Here is a 12,527-nt window from a genome sequence, read left to right as displayed (position 1 = left end):
TGGTGATGATGGAGTTTCCCCATAATATAATGTGTGTTTTGATGACTTTAAACTGTCTCCAACTGCCATGATTAGAATTGGAAATCCAGCAGATTGCTAAATTCTGTTCTGCACATTATTTTGAAAGGTACAGATCAGGCAACAGCAGACTTAATAAATGACAGGAAAACTACATCTGCTAAATTGCCAAGCCAAGCTACTGTTAAAGGCAAAGGAGCAGGGTCAATGTGTTTTCCATATTTGATTACCCTAAGTAATGTGAAATACCACTTTTTCCATACAAGCAAGTGTGAGGGGAGGCAATGTTGCACCCAGCCCTAGAGGAAATAGGTGACTTTAAAGTTCCAGACCCATGTTTGCAAACTAAAATGAGATTTGGGGAATGTTTCAAGGAGAAATAGGCTGTAAGCAGGAGGAGCACTCCTTTCTCCATGGGTCCTTTCCATTTCAAAGCACCCTCTCCAACAGAGCTCTGCAAAGGAGAGAGGGCCTCTAGGCTTTCATAGATTTGCCTGTGGTGAATATATGTTGTTTGCCTCTGACTAATGCAGCTTCTTCGCTTATGTAATTGTTCCCCAGCACTGAAAAATTACCATTTCTATTTCACTCCTGATAAATGCCAAGCACCTTTGAATAGTAAACTTTAAAACATGTAATTAGAAGGCTAATAAATCTTGCCTTAATGAGAAACAGCTGGCTTGATATGTTGTGCCTTCAGGGTTTTCTTATGCTTGGCACACAATTTTGGGACATTCAACATTAATTATATTTTAAAAGAGTAAAAATAATGGAAAGCCTTGGCCAAAGCTCATATTAGCTCCCTGCTTAACTTTTTAATTAACTTTCCCGTTAATAGTTTAATATTGACAAATGGCTCTTGGATACTGTTTTAGGTCATGGAGCAGTTCTGCCACCCATTACTAACTGTGCCAACAGACCTTGCTTTCCTGGAGTTGTCTGCATTGATCGTAAACCTCCAGATATTGGATACCTCTGTGGCCGGTGTCCAACAGGTTTATCTGGAAATGGACGAATCTGTACAAGAGCATCAAGACCAGGTACCTGCCTTTCTTTTGGGAAGTTAAATATCTAGCATTAGTCTAGATAAGTTGGATATTGGGTGGTAGAGTTTTTATATACATTATAGCATTATATTTCAATGTGAGCATTTTACTCAACCAGTAAAAGAAAAGGAGCATCAGAATGCCAGGTCATACTTTGTCCAACCAGCCCAGGATTTTCTACTCTGACAAAAAGAGGCTCTCGGGAACTTTACCCTTTTAACTGAAGCTGCTGGGGTTGAACCTGGAACCTTGTACATGCAGTTCATGTGCTCTACCACCAAGCTATTGCGACTTCATCACAGCAGTTGTGCTGTAAATCAAACCATCTTTTTGAAATGGGAGCTGAAGGCAGCTCCCAGTTTATAGCATCCACAAGCTAGTCAATGTTTAATACTATGATGTCATTGGTCAACTATACCCACTTTCCTTGTTCACTGTTTCAATCATTTTCAAGGTATCACTCTATCAACATTACCCATTTAGAAACAGATCCTTGCATCAATGACAGGGGGTATTTGATAATAAAAATGTTTAGACTATCTCTCAGTAGTGTGTTGCACTAGCTCTAGTTTTCAAACACTTATTATTTTATTAATTTCTGTATTTGGGTTATGAAGATGCTGTGGTGGTAGAGAAAGAGGTGACCCCCCCCCCAGGTCTTAGGGACATGGCAGAAACAAGGCACATGACCACAAAAAAGAGTTCAAGATTTTGGCTATCAACCAACCAGATTTCTTTCTTTTTTAAGAAAATCTACCAATTCTTCATACCTCTGGAAGGACAAACAGGATAAATTATCCTTGTCTGCTAAATGGTTCCTGAAACTTCATCAAAAAGCTTGTCATCAGTTCATTTAGAATTCTGAGGAGGGTTTTATTTAATTATTTAAGTGAGAGTTCCTATTTATATTTCTTATGATATAACCCTTCTGCAAAGGTAGCACTCACCTGTTGCACCATTTAATATAATTTTAATTTAATACCAAATTCCAAGTGGCACAACTGAAAAAAAATATGACTGAACTGAAGCCTATGGGCTTTGGGGGGAAAGTTTCCGTGATTTTTTCAATAGTTTATGGTGGTTTTTCAGTATGAGACTTTTCAGTTATCATGATGGAGTGCAAAACTTCAGTTAATCATTAGTTATACATGCAACTCTCTTTAAATGGGGCCTCCTGAATGGACAGTTTCCTATAATGAGCAGACTCTAGGAGCAGACTATTTATTTGTTTGAGCAGAAAGAAACATCAATTGTGCCATGCTCTTTCTGTGTTGAAGAAAGGTGTAATCCTAATTGAGAAAAAAGACCACAAGTAGAACTTATAGATGGTCATTTTGATTTGCATCTCTAGTCCTTGAGGAACAGGTGAATACAAATAACCAACTTGTGAAGTAGTGCAAGTGAGGATTTCCTAAATTTGTGCTAAGTAAAAAAAAAAATGAAGTGTGAAAATATAGGTGCAATCTTTAGTCACTGCTTCATTGTTCTTCGTTTGGCAAAATAGATTATTATTAACATGTTCTTACTAAGCCTTTTAAAGGCTTTTCCATGTGTCAAGCAAAAGCTCAAGGTTCCAATTGTGTGGCTGCACCTCCATGTGTACAGGATAGGCTCAAGTACTTTATATAACCTGATGATTAAAGTGGATGAAATGGAAGAGTAGATAAATTAAATTTACATGCATGAAGAATTATGATTATTTGAATAATAGTTTCGATCTGCCAAAGAACACTCTTCCAGCTCCTAAACAAAGATCTCCTCTGACTAGTAAGATTCCAAGTGACATTTAAAATATTTAAACAAAAAGGAGCTTCTTGGTGGCTCACACATTTTTCTGTTATCAGATGGTTTTGATTCAATAGTCATGATTTAAGGATTAAGAGATAAGCATTTATTCATACAAAAATTGCAAAATTGCCCATCTTTACCAAAGTGTTTTTGTACTCATGGGGAAAGAAAAATAAGCTTTTTCATTTCTTTTTGCAAACAGGAAATTATTTTTTAAGACAGCACCTGGGAAGCAAAAAACATTCTGATTTATTGTCACCAAGTGCTTTATTGTAACTGACTACTGCATATGGATAGGAGTGAAATCTATTGCTATTTGTGAGCTCCAATTATTGCCCTTGTTCCATACATCAGCTTCTGAGATGCTTTTTCTTACCCTGGTAAAGAGAAAATCAGAGCTTTTCTCTTGTTTCACTTGTAGATTTTATTGCAGAACTGTATTTTCTCTTTCAAATATGATAACAATGAAAATTGCATAAAGGCTTATTAGCTATGAGAGAGAAGCTTAACATGCTATTTGTTAGTGCTACAGAGCAATACAGTGGTGCCTCGCAAGACGAAATTAATTCGTTCTGCGAGTGCTGTCGTATAGTGAAAATTTCGTCTTGCGAAGCACCAACGGGGGAAGAGCAGTTTGACGGGGGGGGGGGAATCGGAAATTTTTTCGTCTTGCGAGGCAAGCCCATTCAAAAATTCGTCTTGCGAGACAGCCTTCAGCTAGCAAATGCCTTCGTCTAGCGAGTTTTTCGTCTAGCGAGTCATTCGTCTAGCGGGGCACCACTGTACTTTGGGTGAAGTTACTCTCAGGCTTGCACTGTCATTACTGAGCAGCCTCTAATCAACTCAAGCCTTAGAGTCGGAAATGGGATTTCCGAGGTTGTTTAGTACAAGTCCCTACAGTTGCAGGGATCCCACTAGTAAAGCATGCTTAATAGAGCTTGGATGGCCACTTGCTTTGCAATTTCAAATGAAATTGAGGCAGTGTGTTCCACTGTCAAAATAGCCCAGGGGGCCTCCGCTGCTGTCCTTCCTTGGCACTGCGGCCAGTGACTGCTTGTATTTGATCACCCAGCTGCAGGGTTGTTGGCCATGGTAGCACTGCACCTGCTAGCCTCTCCTTGCCTGGATGGGTTTAACTAACCAGTAACTTCACTATAATATATGATGGGAGCAGATCAGCTGCTTAGCTCTGACTAGCAGTTGAGTAGCCATAATGTTTTATCTCCCACAATACATTGTCATACTCATCAACTGACCTAAAAAAACAGAGTATCCTTCCCCCCCCCTGCACCCACAAGAGGACAGCGGCCCAAATGGCTGTGTTACTTCAGGCTGCACTTTTTTCAGACATAGCATGCCAAAACATGCGTTTTAGGGTACTGTGCCTGAGAAAAAGTGCTGTTGGGGGCCCTGCAATCTCGTCCAGGTCACGTGACTCACACAGGGGTACAGACCCAGAAGATGTCACCCCGGATTTGGGCAGTGTCATTTTAGAAGGGATGCAATGCCCAGCATTCAGTGCTGGGTACCAAAGCCTTGCATTGTGGGAGATAAAGCATGGCTACTTCCTGTTGCTCACCAGAGCTGATTGGTTACTCGGCTACCATCCTATTGCAGCGTGTAACTATCTAGGGTAGGAGCATATCTAGTGATGCCAAGTGGTGAGCACCAAGATGATTGGCAGTGGGCAACGGATAATGAGGGCCCATATCAGTTTAGCCCTGGTTATTCCCATGCACATAATGTTGAAGCTTATACCTTTACATTTGCCAGTTTTATTTTGTTTTTGTTTTTTGTTTAACAAAATGCATTAAAAAAGATATCAACTAGTTGACGGCCTAATATATTTTCTTTCATATAAGCAGTAACAATAATAAAAATATGATTGAGTGTTTTTGTCCTGCCTTTTTCAATGTTGTGAGAAGGGGTTGTTGTTTAAACACACACACACACACACACAGGGAGAGAGAGAGAGAGAGAGAGAGAGAGAGAGAGAGAGAGAGAGAGAGAGAGACTGGCTCTATGGAGTTCAGTTAGTCACAAAATTATCTGGATCAGGTGCTAGGTATTAGTGATACTGTCTATAGCCTCATCTAGCCTGGTTCGTATGTGCATTCCTCCACAGGAGTTCCATCTTTCCCAGGGAGAGTAGGGAGAGATTAAACTGGGGGGGGGGGTAGCAGTTGGCTTGCATGTACAATTCAGCTTTTCCACTCCATCCACAAGGGATAAATGCAGACTACAAATAAAGAAGAGGGATGGTGCAATTAAAGAAGATGGGATTTGATCTGAAACCTGCTGAGATTTCTTTCAGGGATAGCTAGGAAAAATCTAAGCAAAACAATGTCTTGTTGTGTTGTAAAAATAAAGGGCATATCGAAAGAAGAGGAACAGGATGTAGTCATGTCAGAGTGTTGTGTTAAACATTCAGTGGTGGTAGGCGGGAAACTGTTCAGATGTGCTGTGAAAATTACTGTGGACCCAGGGAAGTAATAGCTTTTTGCTTCTGGGATGCAAAATAAATCCAGTAGTACCCAGTAGATGTTACTGGAACTGCTGCTAGGAGTCATCCTACCTCTCAGGGAAAAATGAGTTTTCTACAATAATTTATCTTGCCTAGGCAATAGCTACTAAAAATCTAGACACTTAAGGGGGAAAAAATACTACAGGGAAGTTTTCTACGGAGTATTCAGTGACCTAGATATAACACCCAAAGGTAGACACGATGGGAAGAATATTTTAGATAATTTAAAAGATAAATGATTTCCAGCCTTGCTGATCCATACATTCCATCAATCTAGAATATGTTAAGCACTCCAAATCCAGATGATATTTAGCAAGCAATGTAGCTCAGCAACAGAAGACCCATGAATCCCAAGCTATAAAATCACTAGAGGCCCGTGTTACAAGCCATGAATAATATTTGCATTCAATCACAACATCTACCGCAGATTACATCCCTTTTCTAACAAGGCCCTGCTATTTTCCCTCCCCCCAACTCCACTTAAGCAATTGCACTTCCTTCCTGGGTTTTAATAGAGAAGACTAAGAAACCCAACTACAAACTATCTAAACAGAGGGAAATGGCTTTGTGTGTAATTGTGAGAGAATTTTGTAACCATTTAAATGTAGGTGTTCGGGTAATTACATTACTATGTAACTATGCATTCTAAATAAAGAGAGCAGCCTTTTCACAACAGTGACAATGAATGCTAGTTTGGTTGCAGCCACAGGACAAAGCTTAGATATTCTTTCCAGCTTTGTTGAATGCTTTTCTTGAACACCACAAGATGTATTGATGGCAGCCAAGCTTAGATGGTTTTAAAATGGGATTAGACTAATTCACATTGGACAGTCTGTCCAAATGCTTAGTTTTGCCTACTATTCAGGCCCCTCAGAACTCGGGTTTTGCTGAAATTTAACAGTTAATAGCATCCTCCCCCCCCATGGATGACATTTTGGATTATGCCCATCTGTGAAGTTTATGGGACTTTGTCCCGGCAGTTCCCGTCAGCTATGGATATTTGGTTATCTTTCTATTCTGCCAAACCACCTCAAATGTGGAAGAGCTGACTTATCAATATTTGCTCAAAATATGTTCTAAATATAATTTTGTTACATATCCCTAAAAAAATGATTGCCACCACAGTATCTTTCACAAAACAGTCTGCTTAGTACATCATGAATAATATAATAGCCAAGTATTAGATTTATAGGCATAGAATGAACAGACACAATAATTATTCAAAGGTGAAAACAAATCAATCTTTATTAAAAAAAATCTTTACATGTAATATATATTCATAAATATGACTGGATGTTCTTAAGATGCTTCAATGTTTACTTCATTTGCACTTTTTCTTTAAAGGAAGCTGTTATATTCACTTTGCTGAGTAAAACCCAGATGCCTGTGGTCCTTTTCATAACTCTCTCCAAGTTAGCTCTCCAATAGAGAACAAGATGTGGGCTTCCCTCTCTGGTCAAGAACTCACTGGGAGCATATAGCATCCCAGCTATCACTTACTGGATAGTAATTATTACAGCTGTCACTTGCTGGAATACCCACTTCTTGCGACAAACTGGCAGGTTCTTCCTGTAAAGTGCCTTCTGGTCAGGAACGTGATAATCAGGATGCATCCAAGAAGATGCCACACAGTCTTCTCTCTTGAAGTCTTCTTGCTGCCTGAGGCCAACTGCCTTCCACTGTCACTGTGACCAGGTTATTCTGGAAAACCACCTCTAGTGCCTTCTTCTCCTTGCTAGCCCTCACAGCTTATCCAGTCTTCTACTTAGGCTGTGCTGTTTAACTCCTCAGGCTCTTCCCTGCCTAAATTCAACTGACCATACTGACTTTGGACAACGTGGTGACTGCCCTTTTATATGATCTCAGTCAGGGACCCTCTGACCAGTGGCTAACTGGCCTCTCAAAACCTAAGCTTTTATGTTCTCCTGCCCCGTATATAAACTGACAGACCTAACTGTGAAGCACTAAGACCTATGGCAGCTTCTTTCATGGCTTTAGCAACATAAATGACAATTACAACAGCCCACAATAAGTTTAGTATACAAAGTAAACAGTTGGGCTTTCTGTAAATGCAAGTTTTTAACCTCTCACTGTTTACCAGTTCATAATCACGACAATGCACATTTTTTAAAAAGTCTACAAAGCGTGTTAACAATGTTTTACCTCAGACTTTAATTCTCTATACTATCCATTGCACACAGTGCTAGTTCCATGGTAGCTATTGACCATGGGACAATGTGTGTGAAGTGCTCTGAACACTTGGTAGTGCTGTACAAATGTCAGGTATTAACAATGACTAAAATGCTTGTTACATTATTTGGGTTGTGTTCCAAAATACACCCTAGAAGACTTCTGCATGTTGTTTAGAACATAAGATCAACAAAAATCACTAAAAGTCGCCAGTCTATAAAAAACATCAACATCCAGTACAGTACTAAATTTAGTGAACTATTTAACCAATATAAATATACCTAGTGACATTCCAAGGTTACAGGTCAGTGACATGTTTTAAATGCAGAAGAACTGCAGGTTCAGTTCTTGGTGTCTCCTGTTAGAAGAATCAGGTAGTGGGTTATGTAAAAGATCTTTGCTAGAGATCCTGGAAAAATACTAACAAAGTAAGATAACACTGGGCTAGATTGGTAAATCCCCTTCATGGATCACTGCCTTGTCGTGGCGAAGGGGCTTGAATTACTCAGGCAAGCTATGGACAGGTCAAGATGGACAGGTCATAGCGGAGAGTTTGGACCAAACGTGATCCACCTGGAGAAGGAACTGGCAAGCCGCTCCAGTATCCCTGCCAAGAAAACTCCATGGACAAAGACAACAGGCATATAAAAGATATGACGCTGGAAGATGAGCCCCTCAGGTCGGAAGGCGTCCAACTTGCTAGGGAAGAGCGGAGGACAAGTACAAGTAGATCCAGAGCTGATGAAGCGGCTGGGCCAAAGCCGAAAGGACGCTCAGTTGCGGATATGCCTGGAAGCGAAAGGAAAGTCCAATGCTGTAAAGAAAAGTATTGCATAGGAACCTGGAATGTAAGAACCATGAACCTTGGTAAGCTGGATGTGGTAAAAAATGAGATGGCAAGAATAAACATTGACATCCTAGGCATCAGTGAACTAAAATGGACAGGAACGGGCGAATTCAGTTCGGATGACTATCATATCTACTACTGTGGGCAGGAATCCCGTAAAAGAAATGGAGTGGCCCTCATAGTCAACAAAAGAGTGGCGAAAGCTGTACTGGGATGCAACTTCAAAAATGATAGAATGATCTCGATACGAATCCAAGGCAGTCCTTTTAACATCACAGTAATCCAAGTTTATGCACCAACTACCAGTGCTGAAGAAACCGAAATTGATCAATTCTATGAAGACTTACAACACCTTATAGAAATGACACCAAAGAAGGATGTTCTTCTCATTATAGGGGATTGGAATGCTAAGTAGGAAGTCAAGAGATAAAAGGAACAACTGGCAAGTTTGGCCTTGGAGATCAAAATGAAGCAGGGCAAAGGCTAATAGAGTTCTGTCAAGAGAACAAGCTGGTCATCACAAACACTCTTTTCCAACAACACAAGAGACGACTCTACACATGGACATCACCAGATGGGCAACATCGAAATCAGATTGATTAATTCTCTGCAGCCAAAGATGGAGAAGCTCTATACACTCAGCAAAAACAAGACCTGGAGCTGACTGTGGCTCAGATCATCAGCTTCTTATAGCAAAATTCCAGCTTAAACTGAAGAAAGTAGGAAAAACCACTGGGCCAGTAAGATTCAATCTAAATCAAATTCCTTATGAATACGCAGTTGAAGTGAAGAACAGGTTCAAGGATTTAGATTTGATGGATAGAGTACCTGAAGAACTGTGGATGGAGGCTCGTAACATTATACAGGAGACAGCAACGAAAACCATCCCAATGAAAAAGAAATGCAAGAAAGCAAAGTGGCTGACCAATGAGGCCTTACAAATAGCGGGGGAGAGAAGACAAGCAAAATGCGAAGGAGATTGTGAAAGATACAGGAAATTGAATGCAGATTTCCAAAGAATAGCAAGGAGAGACAAGGGGCCTTTCTAAACGAGCAATGCAAAGAAATAGAGGAAAATAACAGAATGGGAAAAACCAGAGATTTATTCAAGAAAATTGGAGATATGAAAGGAACATTTCGTACAAAGATTAACACAATTAAGGACAAAAGTGGAAAGGACCTAACAGAAGCAGAAGACATCAAGAAGAGGTGGCAAGAATACACAGAGGAATTATACCAGAAAGATATGGAGGTCTCATACACCCCAGGAAATGTGGTTGCTGACCTTGAGCCAGACATCCTGGAGAGTGAAGTCAAATGGGCCTTAGAAAGCCTTGCTAACAACAAGGCCAGTGGAAGTGATGATATTCCAGCTGAACTATTTAAAATTTTAAAAGAGGATGCTGTTAAGGTGCTGCACTCAATATGCCAGCAAGTTTGGAAAACTCAGCAGTGGCCAGAGGATTGGAGAAGATCAGTCTACATCCCAATCCCAAAGAAGGGCAGTGCCAAAGAATGCTCCAACTACCGCACAATTGCACTCATTTCACACGCTAGCAAGGTTATGCTTAAAATTCTACAAGGCAGGCTTAAGCAGTATGTGGACCGAGAACTCCCAGAAGTGCAAGCTGGATTTCGAAGGGCAGAGGAACCAGAGACCAAATTGCAAACATGCGCTGGATTATGGAGAAAGCCAGAGAGTTCCAGAAAAACATCTACTTCTGCTTCATTGATTATGCAAAAGCATTTGACTGTGTCGACCACAGCAAACTATGGCAAGTTCTTAAAGAAATGGGAGTGCCGGATCACCTCATTTGCCTCCTGAGAAATCTCTATGTGGGACAAGAAGCTACAGTTAGAACTGGATATGGAACAACTGATTGGTTCAAAATTGGGAAAGGAGTACGACAAGGCTGTATTGTCTCCCTGCTTATTTAACTTATATGCAGAATACATCATGCGAAAGGCTGGACTGGATGAATCCCCAACCGGAATTAAGATTGCCGGAAAAAATATCAACAACCTCAGATATGCTGATGATACTACCTTGATGGCAGAAAGTGAGGAAGAATTGAAGAACCTTTTAATGAGGGTGAAAGAAGAGAGCGCAAAATATGGTCTGAAGCTCAACATCAAAAAAACTAAGATCATGGCCACTGGTCCCATCACCTCCTGGCAAATAGAAGGGGAAGAAATGGAGGCAGTGAGAGATTTCACTTTCTTGGGTTCCATGATCACTGCAGATGGTGACAGCAGTCACGAAATCAGAAGACGCCTGCTTCTTGGGAGAAAAGCAATGACAAACCTAGACAGCATCTTAAAAAGCAAAGACATCACCTTGCCGACAAAGGTCCGTATAGTTAAAGCTATGGTTTTCCCAGTAGTAATGTACGGAAGTGAGAGCTGGACCATCAAGAAGGCTGATCGCCGTAGAATTGATGCTTTTGAATTATGGTGCTGGAGGAGACTCTTGAGAGTCCCGTGGACTGCAAGAAGATCAAACCTATCCATTCTCAAAGAAATCAGCCCTGAGTACTCACTAGAAGGACAGATCCTGAAGTTGAGGCTCCAGTACTTTGGCCACCTCATGAGAAGAGAAGACTCCCTAGAAAAGACCCTGATGTTGGGAAAGATGGAGGGCACAAGGAGAAGGGGACGACAGAGGATGAGATGGTTGGACAGTGTTCTTGAAGCTACTAACATGAGTTTGGCCAAACTGCGAGAGGCAGTGAAGGATAGGCGTGCCTGGCGTACTCTGGTCCATGGGGTCACGAAGAGTCGGACACGACTGAACGACTGAACAACAACAACAACAAGATTGGTAAATAATCCTGCCTGCCATAAGGAAGCATGCCCTGTTATAAGGAAACCTCCTATATTCCTAAACTCCTAATACACACACACACACACACACCACACACACAAATGTATAGACACAGAGATCTAATAATTTGAAAATAACTGTGAAGTCATACAGAATTGCCTAAAGAAAAGTGTTCTTGGGGGGCATTTACATATACTTATGTGATATTAAAAGGCATCTATTATTTCTTTTGAAGCAATTGCAATTTAGAAAAAGAAATCCTGATTTTCATCACATGTTAAGTAAATGTCACTTTATGTATTTATAGCTGGAAATAATGTGGTTGCAATTTTAGGCCATTTACTGCTTGGGAGTTAAATGAAAGACAGAATTATTTGCAAAATATTTAAAATTGAGCCATTTTTCCTTTGAAGAAATGACATGGGTTTCTTTTGAAAAAAAGATTATGAATTTCTTCCGCCATCTGTTCTTATACATCTTTATACTCTCACGTAGCTCAGTGAACTAGATCAGACCTCGCTAGTTGTAGCTCATCCACATATACCAATATTGCACTGTTTCAGCCATGAGGAAAAGTCGGTGACAGTCCTAAAGATGTCAGATAACAATGGCATTTCTCTCTCTCTATCTTTGTGGGAGTATTGGAAGGGGAGCATGCCTGAAATACTTTAATAAAACACACTATTAGGATACTATTTCTTGAGAAGCAAATATACCGGTATGGTAGGTCCCAAAAATCCATACAATAAAGGCTAGAGAGATAGCAGCGATGCACAAACCCCACCTCCTTGTATTGTGGAGCACTTGCCCCACCCTGTATTGTTTACTATACATAGTCAAGCAGACTTCTTATTTCCAAACAATCCTACAACACATGGAGCGTGGAAGTGAGGTCATTAATGAATAAGAACAGTTCTTCTGGGTCATACCAAAGACCCAGCTAGTCCAGCATCATGTTCTCATGCTGGTCAACCAGACACCCATGGGAAGCCTTCTAGCAGGAGCAGTGCACCACAGTGCACTCCCCACTTGCATATTTGTCAATGGTCCCGATTTGATTGGGACATTCTGGAATTATGGAAGCCATACCAGCTTCTGATTGGTTCCCGGGATGTTCTCTTTGGGGTCCTGCGAGAATGCAGTCATCAAAAGAGTCAATAGCTCAGATTGTGCTGGCTCCTTCATGCCTTTCTTTGTTGCCTCCCCACAGCAGCTGTGGCTGGAGCTGCGACAGTGGTGCCAACAGTGCAGATGCCTCTCCTTGCCTGCCTGCCTGCTTCTCCCTGATGC

At 40.8% G+C, this 12,527-nt stretch overlaps 1 protein-coding gene across 1 annotated transcript in view; it reads left to right on the top strand.

The window, feature by feature from the left end:
• Nucleotides 1-12,527, top strand: part of LOC117046728 (von Willebrand factor D and EGF domain-containing protein-like) — a 165,346-nt gene that overhangs the window by 89,787 nt on the left and 63,032 nt on the right. Inside the window, 1 exon segment of the mRNA XM_033149089.1 lies at nt 894-1,058. Within this exon segment, the coding sequence (XP_033004980.1) occupies nt 894-1,058 (165 nt within the window).

The sequence above is a fragment of the Lacerta agilis genome, chromosome 1 (genome assembly GCF_009819535.1).
Source record: "Lacerta agilis isolate rLacAgi1 chromosome 1, rLacAgi1.pri, whole genome shotgun sequence".
Classification (NCBI taxonomy): Eukaryota; Metazoa; Chordata; class Lepidosauria; order Squamata; family Lacertidae; genus Lacerta; species Lacerta agilis.
This window is presented reverse-complemented; position numbering and strand designations above follow the sequence as displayed.